We start from the raw sequence: 15,376 nt of genomic DNA, 5'->3' as shown, positions 1-15,376 counted from the left end.
TAAACCTCTTTCCTCAGTAAGGGGCCTCTGTTTGGTGCTACCATTAAAACACTGGCTTAAACTCCATTACGTAACCATATACTTCAGTAAAATATCAAGTAAAACCTTCCTAGAAAAAACATTCATTTCAGTAGGAATTTTGTCTAGGTGAGGACATCAATGTAGTGTCACACCTATCTAATTACTAACCTTTATCTATGGGAAAAGTGGTAGAAGAGAAAATATCACAAACATCTAGGCTTACATGGTATAAGGGAATGAGAAAAATTAGGCAAGGAAAGCATATTCTGTGCAAACCAGAAGTTTTCTTTTTCTAAACCATCAGTTTTCATGGAAGGGACGTGAACCATAATTCTACTGTCACAAGAGACTTAAATGCTTATTTAACTTCATGTACAAAATCAGTTACATTAAACCTTGAAATATGGCTTAAGAGCTTTGTTGGATGCTGATCAATCCATGCAGTAAACAAAAGATGTCCAACTTTCTCAGCTTAATGTATGATTACTGTCATAGAACTATGCATAAAAATAATACAATATATCTGATAAATCAACAGCATTTTTCCCTTCCCTATTTTGTTAAAAAAATCTTTATTTTATTTGCTGACTTTTCAGAACAAAAATAACTGTTATATACACTTCTCAGCTTCATATTTTTATTCAGACTCTTCAAAAATTTTAACTGTCTAATGACAAGGACAAACACTGCTTTCACCTACACCTACTATTTCACTTTCAAAATCTTTCAAGCAGGAATAATATTCATGTTGGAAAAAATTGAAGTGCTTTTCAAATTAAAGATGGATTACCAAAACTGTAGTAACAAAACACCTTTTTATTTGTAATTTGACAAATTACATTACAAGGCATTGGGACAGATGTGGCAATCTTTAGAGGGCACTGCTTTATGATCAACATGACAGAGTCATAGCTGGAATTTGGCATTGCTTTAATTATCAAAACCTTAATACTGCTTTGAAAGAGAAGACATATGCCAAGCAAGAAGACGTGGTCTTTTTTGTCCTTGTCTTCTTACAAAGAATCCCAACTGTAAAATAAATCTATTGGATCAATAAAATCTAGAGTGAACTGATGAACTTTTTCAAATTTATCAGCAGCAGCCTGTAAGTATTATGATTAAATTCCCAATACCAATTTCTAGGCATCCACAGAAGAAAGGGGGTCTAGTGGAGGAACCCAAATATGTTAACACAGTTGCTATCTGCTTAAAAATTTTAAAAGTTCCTACCTGCACTGAACATTGGTTCCTTGGGTTTGCTGTGAAAATAATGAAGAAATTACTATTTTAAAAGCATGCACTTACAGTCTGCACATGTATATGTATCAATATAATACACAACCGAAAATATAATAATATAATTTTGTTGAGTGTATGTATGAATATAAATGCTTTTTCAATTAAATTATTTACAAAGTAAATCCCCAGGTAAACACAGTTAAAACCAGTAAACATCCTTGATGGCAGTTTTACATTGAATTCTCATTACATTCTCAAAATTATTGATTTTCTTCTATTAACTACCAAATTCTCTTCTTCTGTGAAGTTAGTCCAGTTACAGGAGAGCCCAGGAACTGGCCACAAGCAGCTGTATCAGTTTTTTGTTTCTAGCCTGGATTTAAGGATCAAACCAAAGTTTGCATCCTGCTTTTTTCAAAGATTTCACATAAAACATGGAAATGTCCAGTTGTTCCTTGATAAATGACAGTATTTGGTAAAACACAGAAAACACATATAACTATGATTCAAGTCATAATCATAGTTATAACTTTGACACTTCTCTTTGTCACAGTACAGCTGCCTGCAAGACAACTAGAAATGAGTTTTTCTTATTGTCTTGAGAAAATATTTGGGAAAACTTGAGGGGAAAATATATACAGCATGTTGAGAAGCTCTCTGGATGATACTACCCTGGCCAAAAGGAAGGAATCTTTGTTAAGGAATGCTAGTCATTTTTGGTTTTTGTCCTTTGCCTCTGTAAATTAAGGTTGAGAGTGTTGTTCCTGATCAAGAATTGAAGGGACACAAAGTTATATTATGCAGTTATTTTTCTTTCCAGTTCTCTCTTCTTTAATGCAATAAGACTTTTTAAGTATCGCATAACTGCTGTAAGTTTCTTAGGGTGATCCCAAAAGCACTGGACCCCTATCATTCTGATGGAGAAATGCTGAAGTATGAAGTATTCCTAGAGTCATCTCAACACCTTCTCCTAGATTGCACTGGGCAGATAAGGAGAAATCAAAAAAAGAAACTTGACTGTGTTGGATTTTTGCACACAGGTTTTTTTCTGACCATAGAGGATTCTCACTACAATGAAAGAAGTAGCAAATAATTCTATTGTATCTTTCCCTTTGCTTTCATTTGACACTTACATTGAGAATAATACTTTACTTAATTATAAACTCAAACCAAACTAATTCTGATTCTACTCCCCATTTAGCAACTTTCCATAATATCAGCTTTTGTGTTAATCATGCATCAAAATACATGCTTCAAGCTGGCATACACAGCCAATGACATTTATATATATAGAATGATATGCTGCCATTGTTAACACCAAGATGAACATTTTCTCTTATGAATGAAGATATTTTTAGAAAACAAAAAAACTTTATGGGATGGAGAACTAGTCAGAAATGCTGCCATATTAGAGACAAAACAGTCTCTAGCTCTGAACAGACCATGCCAACCTATTCAAGCCAATCAAGCAAATGTCAAAGGCTGATTCATGACAGTAATAAAGCAAATCATCTGTACTTTCTAATTATACAAACCCTTACCACACACAGCTCAGAGTTCTGGATACCCTTTTTCCTGAACTTGAGTCACATCCTACTTAAGTAACCCTCAGGAAGGCTTACTCCTGGCTGATAGCTATAGGACTAGGGACACTTCATAGTAGCAGGGGAGATTATGGTCATCTCCTTAGGCTTAAAGCTTCTTGAAAGAGCTTTCTATAGCATTCTGGCTTTGTGTAACAGCCTACAACCCTATATGCTTTGAAAAATAGAGTCACAGAACAGCTCAAGCTGGAAGGAATGCAAAGGGGTCAAGGATACAAATGAGCTGTGAGTAGGTGGTTAGGTTAACACACTCTTTCACACATACAGTCAGTTTTGGGGGGACTGTCTTAGTCCCAGTGTACAGAACCATCATGTTCTTTCCCATAACTCTTGCTTTGTATTTTGCATGGTGGCTCAGTTTCGAGAAGAAACATGAGGCAAGTCTTTAGCCAGCCTCTTCCACAGAATAAGGACAGACATTCTTCAAGGAGGTGAAAGCTGGGGTGCTGAACAGGTTGCATGGGACAGAAATGAAGGGAAAAGTCTCTAACCATACGATTATTGTTTTCACAGTCGTATCAACATCATGAGCACCAGTTGAGGCAATCTAACACATGCTCCTGATTAGTTACTCAGAATACTTGCACTTTACTTAGACATTGCATCCCTTGTGTGTTGGGCCTCCTCCCCAAGCCCTAAGTGAGTGATTTCTGATCAGTGCTGTTGCTCAACCCTTTGTGGCCTAACAATAGCAAAATTACAAAACCATTGAGTTTCTGCTGAAAAAGTATGTAAAAATTAAAAATGCATCTCAAGTACTGTGGTCAACCTTAGAGCAAAATCAAAACATTTTGTAGATAGCCATTATTTTGTTGCAATGTTTTTATTTCTCAACTATTTTGGAATCAATTTTTAAGTGTACAGTACATCTATATCTTTCATAGAAGTCATAGCTTTCCTTAATTTAAGTGAATAACCTAACAGTCTCACTTTATGTGTTTAGTAGCTTTAACATATAACTAATTTCAGATAATTGTCACCTTAAACAGGTAGCAGGATCAGAGATACATTCATAAAACGGACTTTGCAAAGCACTGTATTGTATTTAGATTTTGATATGTAGATCTTCCACTGCACAACACACACTGAATTCATCTTTTGGGTACTTGATCTAATGCAATTTTTTATATAGGATAAAACACACAGAGCAAGGGCACTGTAAGATCATGTTTGTTAAAACTTTTTCAAAAACTAAAGTAAATTACTACATACAGCAAAGTAGAAAAGCAATGCGATTCATCACTGGTAGGTGAAATAATTGCTGTTCATATTCCAGAAACACGTGCACTCATCTAAGTATGGCAGGTTTTTTTTTTTAACAAAAACTATCCATAAGACATTTGTTTTGTATATCGATGAGGTTATTTAAATCTATGAGGTCACCATATAATAGCTGTTGATATAATTTGTAATGTGTGATACAGTAGGAAGTTATATATAGGTGCAAAATAAAAAGCAAAGCCTTCGGGAAAAAAAATCCAACCATTTCAAGAGATCAATACAGAAAACAGCAGCTCCATGCTAATGACTTCACCAAGGCAAAGTAGCTGCAGGAAGTTACACAGTGTTGCAACACTTCACAGAATTTGCAGCTTAAATTAAGTGTGAGATTTTTTTTAGCTGTCCCATCACTGGTGATTATGGGTTTTGCTTTGTTTTGCCTTTCAAACCTTTCAGGCTCACTTGTCCCTAAGATTGTTGATGCTTGGTTTGCTGATTCAGATATGTGTAGATATACATTCTCTGTGCTACAAGGGTCTGAGAAAAGATTTCAAATCTACACATGTAAAGTAATAATAGATTGTTTTACCTCTCAAAAGTAATATTTATTTATGGACATAATGTATTGCTACAGTGGTTTTTTTGAGTTATATTTTTCTTTTAGAAATCTTGAAGTACAAAAATCTTAGAAACAAAATGAAACCCATATCTAATAGGTATTTGTTGTTTATACAATAAAAATTGTATAAATTTTGTTTACAAAAATTTTAAGTAAAGAAAATTCAGATGCTAAGATACAATCAAATTTCCATAAATACCAGTAGGTCCAGTCCTGTGGAATTCTGTTGGCTTATCAAAACTTCATTCACATGCACAGATGCAGAATGCAAACAAGATTTTAATTTGTGTAAATATTACATCTTCCTTGGTTACAATTGTGTAAATATTACATCTTCCTTGGTTACAATTTTGTAACATTTTCTCTGATAGTATTTAAATTATTCCTTTAATCTGCTAAGCCTTTCACTGAGTCACAGAACAGGTCAGGTTGGAAAGGATCATAGTTGTTCATTTGGCCCAACCCCCCTCCTACTCAAGTAAGGCTATATCAGAGCACATGGCACAGAATTGTGCCCAGACAGTTCTCAGATATCTCCACTGAGGGAGACTCCACAATCTCTCTGGGCAATCTGCTCAGTCACCCACACAGTAAAAAAGAAAAATTTCCTCCTATTCCTGTACATAATTTTCTGCCCATTGCCTCTGGTTATTCCTTAGCCCCATCATAAAGAGCCTGGCTCCATCTTCTTGCCACCCTCTGCTCAGATACTTATAGATACTGATGAGGTTCCCTCTCAGGTGTATCTTCTTGAAGCTGAACAGGCCCAGCTCCATCAGCCTTTCCTTTTAAGAGACATGCTCCATCCAGTTCCTTGATCAACTTTGTAGCCCTCTGCTGGATTCAGTCCAGGAGCTCCATGTCCCTCTTGTACTGAAGAGCCCAGAACAGGACACAGCACTCCAGATGTGCCTCACCAGGGCTGAGTAGAGGGGCAGAATCGGATGGTTGGACTTGATGATCTAAAAGGTCTCTTCCAACCTTGACAATTCAATGATTTTGTATAGGATCACCTCCCTCAACCTGCTGTTAATGCTCTTCCTAATGCACCCTAAGATTCCACTGGCCTTCCTGGCCACAAGGGCACACTGCTGGCCCACGGACAGCTTGTTGTCCACTAGAACACCTTCTCCTTTATCCATGCATGCAGGTCTCTTGCCCACTTTTTCTGATTTCTTGCTCATCCAGATGCATGGTTCTTGAGCCAGAAGGAAGTGATCCTTGAATACCAACCAACTCTCTTGGGTCCCTCTTCCCTGCAGGTCCTGTTACCAGAGGATTCTTCCAAGACCCCTGAGCAGGCTAAAGTTATCTCTTTTGAAGTCCAAGGTTAAAACCTTACTTGCTGCCCTGCTTCATTCCCTCCTGGTACTGAACTCCACCTCATGGTCATGACAGCCAAAGTTGCCTCCAACCTTTACATCTCCAACAAGGCCTTCCCTGCTTGCTATCACAAGGTCAAGCAGCACACTATTCCTTGTGGGATCTTCCACTACCTATGACATGAAGTTGTCATCAATGCTTTCCAGGAACCTCCTGGACTGTTTGTGCTTTGCTGGGTTGCTTCTCCAGCAGATATCCGGGTAGTTAAAGGCTTCCACAAGAACCAGAGCCTGTGACTTTGAGGCTGCTTCAAGCTGCCTGTAAAAGACCTCATGCCCTTCCTCCTGTTCAGGCAGCTTGTAGAAAACAGCCACAAAGCTGTTTGCTGCTGCCCTTACTAGTCTGCCCTTTTAGCCCAACCCATAATTTATCCTAAGTTCCATAGCTTGCACACTTGCTGTCTTGCTTCATAGCTGAAAACACAAGCCAGAAACCAAGCTATTAATAATGTAATCACCCACATTTGGGCTGTAAAATAGTACAAAACCAGCTCAGTCATTCCTTACTCAAGCAAATATGCTGAAAGGATAAAAAGGAGAGAACATTTTGTGCCACATCATTGGCAATGACTTGTGTTAATGACATTGATGTCCACACAAAGCAGGTAAAATTAAGTTATTAGTTGAGCTACATTAACAATGTGATTTTATGGTAACATCATCTGTGAGAAAGCTAAACAGTACTATCAATACCATTTCTTGCAAAGGAAACTGCAATAGAACAGGTCAAGTGAAATGGCCAAAACTAAATTCTGACTAGGAAACACAGGAAAGAACTGTTGACCTATACTAACAATACTGATAAACCTCAATGAAACAGCTTTTTGTTCAAGGCTATCCTAAATCTGAAACCCTTGGACAAGATATCCTCTTTTCTCCATGCTGTCAGCAATACAGAGAAGCACAATCAGAGATACACAGAGATAGGCATCACTTCATTCTGCTTCGTTGAACAGTACTTGCATGTAAACCTCTCCCTTCATTTATCTTTAATCTGGCTCTCAGACCAAGGCATTCACAGTTCAGAGACTGGCTGGACATCAGTCTACGTGTGGGATGTGGTGACTGAATGCTTCTCAGCAACTGTTTTGGTTTTTCTTCCTCTTTCCTTCACTTCTTAAGCTACCTTTATCTTGATTTATGAGTTTTCTAAGTTTTGTTTTTCCTATTTTCTTCGCCTCATCCCCCTGGAGGACAGGAAGTGAATGGCTGTGTGATATTTAGATGCCAGCTGGGGTCAATGCACCACAACTAGAAACTCAAAGAAGTACTTGTCAGGAATTTAAAGACCAAGGGAAAGCACTAAGATATTAGAAAAGGCATGTTTAATAGTTATGAACTTTCCTGGGAAACTAAGTTCTCACACTGTTGATAGTTTGAAAATAAGGCAAAGAAATTTAATCTAAATATGAAAACCTGTTTTATTTCAAGTGTTTTAATAAATATTTCAGTCCAAGAATTGGAGCTTTGTAAAAACGGAAAGCTTCCCATATTTTAAACAAGAGAAACTAAGTTCACTAGAGAAACTAATTTGGTTATTAGAGCAGGAGGCAGAGAAAGGGGATAGATACTTAGATAACATTACCTTTCACTGTTCTTTTTACCACTAGATGAACTGCTGGTGGAACCAGTGCGGTTGCGACTCCCTTTGGAATCTCCATAGCTTTCCCTCCGACCTCCTGGGGACACACGCTCAGCTGAACTGGTTCTCTTAATGGTGCTAATAAAACAAGGAGCAAGTTTCACAGCGGCACTTGTAAAAGTATATATTCTACAATAAATATTTTTGAGAAATGTATCCAGTAGAACACTGACCCTAAAAAAAATGACTACAATTTTTTAAAAATCTTAACTTGATTTCTTAAAGAGCCTATGTAAGAGTTTTGCTGAGTACCTGGTGCAACAGAGACAAAAATAGTACTTTTTCCTTAATCATAAAATAGAAGATGGGCTAAACCAATTTCATAGAGTTGTGGCAATCATTTTTCTGGGTCACATTTCAAAATCTCTGACTACCACTTTATACTTCTGAACTTTTGGACTATATCACGAAGAAGTGAAAGATTTAAAGAGAAATCATATTGCCTGCCATTTCCAGCCAGACTACAGAGAATGCCAAAAGTATGTCAAAATTTGAACACAAGCATGTTAACTTAGGGTCTTCATCCAATATCAGTTACTCTGGGGTTCAAAGTTACTTTTAACATACTCCAAACTGCAATTAATTATGATCTAGCCTGCATTTTTTTTTTTTTTATTGTTGACAAAAATGTATGCCTCCTAGTTACATATACGAATAGATTAGATTCCCCACATGTCCTGCCAGGAGGTTTCTCAAAGGCTTAAAGCTCACCCTACCCTCTCACTCTTCAACCATCCTTCCTGCCAAGATAGTTACAAAGGGAGCTCCTGTGTGTCTTTATGGCACCCCTTAGTCACCCAGCTCTCTCTGATGTAGAAAATGTGAGCCAAAACACAAGCAGTATTACTTAGCAAATTAAGAGAAGCTCAATCAGAACTTACACCTTATAGGAGACAAATTATTGACCAAAGCACTTCTCCCTAAAGCAGTGCTTCCTAGCAAGACAAGGAGCAGCTAAGGGAAGGCCCCAAAGCAGATAATGCTTTACACATTGCTGCAGGCCATTTTCAGCAGAGAGGCTCAGGCAGCAGTACCCAGACTGAGGCAGGAATCACCCCATGGCAGCAGCTGAATGACAGAACTTAATGTCAGGGTCTCATTTCCCCCCATTTTAGTCCTGTACTGTTTCCTTCCCTGTAGAAAGCACAATGAAAACATCCCCTTTAAGCCATAAAATCCCCATACTAAATAACTACCTTCGACAGCTCTCTCTCCCCAGAAACTAAGGACACCAATGATAGCTCTCAAGCTCACATCTCTCTACCCAAACCCCAACCACTAGCTCCATCCCACTGTGAAAACTTCAGTACTTGCTCCTTTAAGACCAGTCTCATCCTAGTCACACCTTTTATCCTCCCCAGCCACCTTCCCCTTGGCCTCCATACACCCCCAGAGATGCTCTGCTTACCAAAATATTCACCTCATGCATTCTTGAAGACTACTCCAAACCTCCCCACCAGTCTCTAATAGCTATCCCTACCCTGTCATCTCAGTTCATCTGGCTCTGTCCCACTTTATGTGTGGTGTAAGTTGGCTCTCCGTCACTAGAAGAACCAAGATAAGACTTTTCTGTCTGGTCAAAAAATACTTAGCTTAGCAAATGTACACCACCTGCTTTAAAAAAACCCCAAACTTATTTCTGCTTCCCCATGTCTTTTTACCAGCAGGGAGGGAAATGTTTCAACACCTCAACTGAGACTCAGTTACAGAAACGATAGGAACACCTGAACCAGAGTCTTTCTGCAAAGCAATTGCCCTTCTGAAAAGAGACCCCATCCAGGGGCGGATCTGCAGAGGCGATGCATGTTAAGGCAGCTTGACAAAAAAACCTTCTGGTACATGCAGTGGTAGGACAGATGTTCAGTGCTGCATTCTTGTAATAAAAAGAAGCTTCAAATGATTAGGCTGAAATTAAAAAAATAGTGTTTCTGTGGAGAAAGCAGTGTAAGAAAGCAAGCAGAATGCAAAATTACACAAAGACAGAACAAAATACATTTATAGGGGAAGAGAAAAGGCAGCAAGCAGAATTTAGTTCCGTCTTAATTTCAGAAGCATACTTCCTACACTAGACTAACATTATCCAAGTTATCTCAATGTGAAATGCATGAAAAAACCTTCTCTAGTAAATTAAAGAATATACTGTTAATATTAACTATTCTCCCTGCATCTCATAACATCATACAATTTAATACTACTCCAGTTAAAAAATAAACATTGACACTGAAAATGTTTTTCCACATTAAATAGCTTTATTAGCATGTGCCTTCCACTATTATATACATGAATTACAGAAAAATCCTGTGTGAATTTTCAGGATCAAATCTTTATTTTGGCATCCTTTTCTCTTTAAGAAAATTTCAGTGTAGGCTGATGATGGCACCTCTTACCCTTAACACAGAAAATATGCGTCAACATCAGCCTACACCAAAATTAATTAAGGTCATTTTCAAAGTATACTAATCTTGGAAAAAAATTAAGTTACAGAAACAATTTGAAACTAATTTTAATGTCGCTTGGGGTTTTATTTTTATAGCTGTCAACATTCAAATGATGATATAGGGGATAACAAATGAAAGGGTGGGACTAAAATTTAAAAGTTTAATTCTATCTTTTTTCTGAATAAAGAAGTCTCATATCAGTATAAAAACTACTTTAACCACAGGTGTAAAGTTCTTTTACACCCTTAAGATTTTGGTCCATCACTGCTTAAACTAATTAGTAATGCTGTCTTCTGACAAATCTTATTTTAAACTTTTAACAACAAAAAAAGCCCAGTGAGAAGTATTGGTGGTTGGAAACAAGGACTATAACTCCATTATATTAACTCCGTTTTGGCATTGTACACATTTTGTGAGCTAGACTGTTAAACACCAGTGATTATATCCATGCCTACAGTAGATACACTGTCATCCAAGGAAGAATTTAAAATGACATAAAATCCTCATTTAACTTACAGGTTTGTAAGAGTATAACTGGATTCCAGAATTTGACTTCCACATTAGTGATATGAAAGGAGAGCATTTGCAATTATTAAAGAACATAACATTTAGTTACACAATTTTTAACTTATTTAAGACAGCAATGTGGTCTAGCAGTGCTATAATAAAAATTATGTTAGTATGAAATAATGCAGATACCATCACTGACATTATTATTATCTAAGTTGTGTGATGCATTTATTAATGATGAGAAAGTTTTAGACATGTACTTCTGGAAATGTTAAAAATGGCAATAATAATTACAGATCTATCATGTTAACGCTTTTACTAAAATAGCCACTTTCTAGGTGTTGAATTGAAATGGCAAGGAAAAACAACTGAACTTCAACACTACAAAGCTATTAAGGATCCCTCACCTTAGAGCAGGCTTTTTCAGTTTGCATGCATTGAGAAGATTCACAGACCTGCTTAATCCAGATTGAGAGGTGCATAAACAAAGCAGAATAAAAAGTGAATGCAACAATAAAATGTGGAAACAAGACATTTACAAGACTTACATTAAAAGACAAAATTGCATGCTTTCAAGATATGAAGTCACGTGCAAGAGTAAACAACAAAGTGCTTATTAACTCAGATGTTTGATCATTTCAAACCATACATTTAAGAACAACAATGTATCTTTGAATGACAAAATCTCAGCAGTGCCCCAACAGATTGACCATTTGTAAAGTGACCCAAAATTAAAATTAAAAAAAAAATAGAAAAGAAAAATCGAAGAGTCTATCTGAAGGAACATGACAGATGATCCAGCTAAAAGACAAAGACTATTAAAAAAGCAACAACAAAGACAAGAAAATAAATCCTCATATATACATACATATACCACTGCATAGCATGAATGTTTCAGGTGGTTGTATTACTGAATTTTGGTGAACAAATCTGGCCAAAATTAAAAAGATATATACTTTATTACTAAAATTATTTGGGAAAATATAAAAGCTGTTTATAGTAAAAGACGGCACACAATGCTCTTAAGACAGAAACTGATGGCATTAATATTTTGTCTAGCACTCGTTCTGACCCTCATTTAAATCAATTAGAATGAATTCAGGAATAACACATGACTTTAATTTCATTACGCCTCGAAGCAAAATGCACTAATAACTTTAATTGTTAGAGATATTGTGAAGTGGCGTAATAGTTTTGCCACCCGAAGTTCACTGGAGAGGGATTCCTTTTTTAATTTATATTATAAATATTTTAAACCGTTTTCTTCGAGAGACAAGTGTTACACTGAGCATTTAATTGAAGGTTCGATTCAGTTTGTGTGTGTGCCAGTTACAAACCATCACTGCCCCCCAACAGAACGCACAACATTAATTCCAGGCGACTGAACAATTTCCTAGGGGCCATGTGTTTAGAGTTTAGAAGAACAGGAATTTATCATATTAAAGTATTTTATTCTCCCTGCAAACAAAGCTCTTTATGTTTTCTTTGTTCCTGCTTCTTCCTTTTGATCTCCATTGTCAGAGTTTTGCACCATTGTAATACTTTGCAATCTGCTGGGGGAGAAAGAATGACTGATTGTCTCCTTTTGAAAGGCAAAGTATGTGCAAGCCTGCAGCCTGCACCAGCATCCCTACTGGGAAAGGTACTGTCTGCATTCTCCTCCCTTACTTTTTTTTTTCCCTTTTTCCCCCTCAACTCTTGGAAACAAAGCTATCCTAGATGAGTCACAAACCCTTAGATTTTAATAGGGAACACAAAACATCACTTCTACACACTGGCCAAATTCCAAAGACAAATTTAGTGTTAAGCAGCAAACCTCAAGCCACATTACATGCCAAAGAAAGAGTGCAGGGGGAAGGGAAAGTTCTACTCATGATACACTAAATTTATCTTATTTGGAATGAAAATTTCAAATAATTATTCTAAGCACGAAGTTCAGAATAAAACTATGGAAGCATTCAAAAAACTATTACTCAAAATAGCTCATACACTTCTACACCATAGAATTAGTAAATATATTAAAATAAAAATCAAATTTTCTGATCTTGTGAAGATGATATGCAAACATTTTACAAAGCCAGGCAATTCTAGATTGTCTATCTGTGTCAGGTGATTGTTCAGCCCATCTCAGAATCACTCCAGATCTCTGTTAGCAGGCTGACACCCAGAGTCTCCCAGCTGTGTTCACATGGCCCCCAGAGGCTGAGTGCAACAGGTCTTCTTGGTGCTTGACCACCAGCATCACTAGGCTTTCTATCTTGCACTGTATTACCACCATATACATTTATAATCCAGTTGATCCATGTTCTGGATTTGTGCTTTTGCTCTATTCAAGTTATTTCAGTCCTTCCTTAACTTGGATAACTGGGCATTGACTATATGAGATCTGAATGCTGAAGTGGGGTTTGGTGCCCTCGATTCTAATTGAAGTCAGAGTCAGTTGAGGTTACTCAACGCTTTGCAAGATCTGGATCTAATTATCACATTAGGCCCTATAAGAACCTACTGATATCCAGAGATACATGTTTTACATATGGAAAAGCAATATGCATAGAGGTTAAATGATTTGCATAAGGTCACTGAGAGAATACATGGCAGAACTCAAATAAAAGCCTGCTAGTTCCACCCTTTCAGCCTCAAGCCTTTTTTATTACCTCCAATTTTATATTCCTGCCAGAAGAAGTCATTTCCATTTCAAATATTAAATGGAAAATCAGAAAATGTAGTGAACTCTGAACCACATCTCCTTGGTAATCCAGCAAGGCAGATAAGCTGTATCCCAAGCTGTGGGTTCAAATGAGTTAACCAACACATTTAATACAGCTATTGTATGAAATGAGATTGTGTCTGAAGACATACCAGTAAATACATCTATCTTTAAGCAGGAGAATGTATGGATGCACACTTGGTCCCCATGCAGACTATTTGCATACATTTACATAAATAATGCACAACAAACTGTTTCAAGGGACAGACTGATGTCACTTCAATTGGACATCATTCAGTTAACCTAAACTGTGCTAAGTATAGGACAAGAGAGGAATCAGAAAATATTTGATTGTAAGCCCTTATATCATGAGGCAGTAAAACATTTGCGAAGGACTCTGTTAACCTACACTTTCTCTTGGATATATGGTCACAGTTAATAAAAGAATGAAAGATGCTATTTTTTACTACTGCAAGCCTAGCTGATATTTGTCAGTTTCAACAGCAGATCAAAAGTTTAGAAGATAACTCAGCAAAAAATATTTTTCCCTTTCTACTGTTGTTTTTAACATTCATTTTTCAAACTCTACCTTTCCAATTGTGCATCTGTGTTGTAGAGAAATACTATTAAAAGTATTCATGTAAAAATTAAGTTTACAAACATCTATAAACAATACTATTTACAGTTGCTGTGTCACATGACCATATTTTGGACTAAAGAATGCCTACACTACAAATGAGCAGCAGTTCTGGAAGAAGTTCATAAGAAAAGAGCACTGCTTAGCAGATATCAGAACTAAAAAAAAAGCCTCAAGATTTCCCACCATCTGTAAACTGTGCAATACTGAGAGAAGCTTCTAACACAAATAAACAAGTCTTATCCTTTGAAAAAGAAAGCTATTTGATTTTGCTGATGTATTTACTATTTTATGAATAAAGACATGCAGTTTCCAAAGGTAAAGGGGTCCAGTATAAATACAAAGTGTGAGTGAATTCATCTTAAGGATGCATAATGAATTATTCTACTTGACTGTATACAAGAAAAATATTTGGAGCACTTACTGTATCATCTTTGAATACTGAATATGTGGAACACCATTTACTATAAAACCCTGAAATCCAACCAGTTGTTTCAAGGTTTACTATTAAATGATTACAGTAAAATTTACCTGTTACAAAAAAAAATTTTGCACAGTAATTAATCAATGAGGTTCTTACCATTCCATTTTATTCCTCCTGAAGTACATTTATAGGCAAGGCACAGACATTTGCTTTAATATAGTTTAATAAAGGTAACAATAATGAACATTTCACATTTGAGACACCAATACACAATTTTAGAGCATCTGAAGGGAACAATAATTCTACAGCACCTGAACTTACAACTGTTATTTTCAGGACATGAAGCAATCCCACCCTCCTAAGCACTCTTAGTAAGTGCCCACCTATTTACCCATGGATAAACTGTCCATATATTTTTTTTTCTTTTCCAAAACTGTATACGCATTTTCATGCTGCATATTTAAAGCACCTTAAGCCTAGCTTCTTCAGCAATGAAAAGGGACAAAGCATAACAAAAGGACACTAAATACTTGCCCTGTGGAAGAATTTATCACATAGGAATCAAGACAGTCTAAAAATACTCCCTAATGATGCTCTCTAAGGACTGTTCCCACTGGCATTCTGGGTATCCGGGCTGCACATGGGTCAGGTGGGAGGGATACAGGATGCCACTTATCTACAGGGATCCTAAGCCAGGATAATCCCTACAGGCTGCAGGCAATACCAGATGGAATACCTGAACTACATAAAGGCCTCCAAGAATAGAGAAAGCATGAGTATTATCCTGACCTGCACTTCATCCACCCTGCTGCGGAGCAGAAACTCCTCAGCTGAACCTTAGAGCATAGAGACTTGGGAATCACACCCTCTGTACACAGGTGAAGTCTCCCAATGCCTGTGCTCTCATTTGCTTTATAACTACTAGTTGAAAC

General features: G+C 36.9%; 1 protein-coding gene across 7 annotated transcripts in view; it reads right to left on the bottom strand.

The window, feature by feature from the left end:
* EML1 (EMAP like 1) overlaps positions 1-15,376 on the bottom strand; it is a 79,178-nt gene that overhangs the window by 29,131 nt on the left and 34,671 nt on the right. For 2 of the 7 annotated variants that reach the window (XM_066321864.1, XM_066321871.1), the window contains 3 exons: positions 11,084-11,131; positions 7,672-7,806; positions 1,252-1,280 (listed from right to left, as the gene is read on the bottom strand). In XM_066321864.1, coding sequence (XP_066177961.1) covers positions 1,252-1,280; positions 7,672-7,806; positions 11,084-11,131 — 212 coding nt within the window. Of the gene's footprint in view, positions 1-1,251; positions 1,281-7,671; positions 7,807-11,083; positions 11,132-15,376 lie in introns of those variants that run through there. The other 5 variants (XM_066321866.1, XM_066321868.1, XM_066321865.1 and 2 more) reach the window with 4 other exon arrangements.

The sequence above is a fragment of the Sylvia atricapilla genome, chromosome 6, assembly GCF_009819655.1.
Source record: "Sylvia atricapilla isolate bSylAtr1 chromosome 6, bSylAtr1.pri, whole genome shotgun sequence".
Taxonomy (NCBI): Eukaryota; Metazoa; Chordata; class Aves; order Passeriformes; family Sylviidae; genus Sylvia; species Sylvia atricapilla.
Note: the sequence above shows the minus strand (reverse complement) of the source record. Positions and strands in the feature narration are given on the sequence as shown.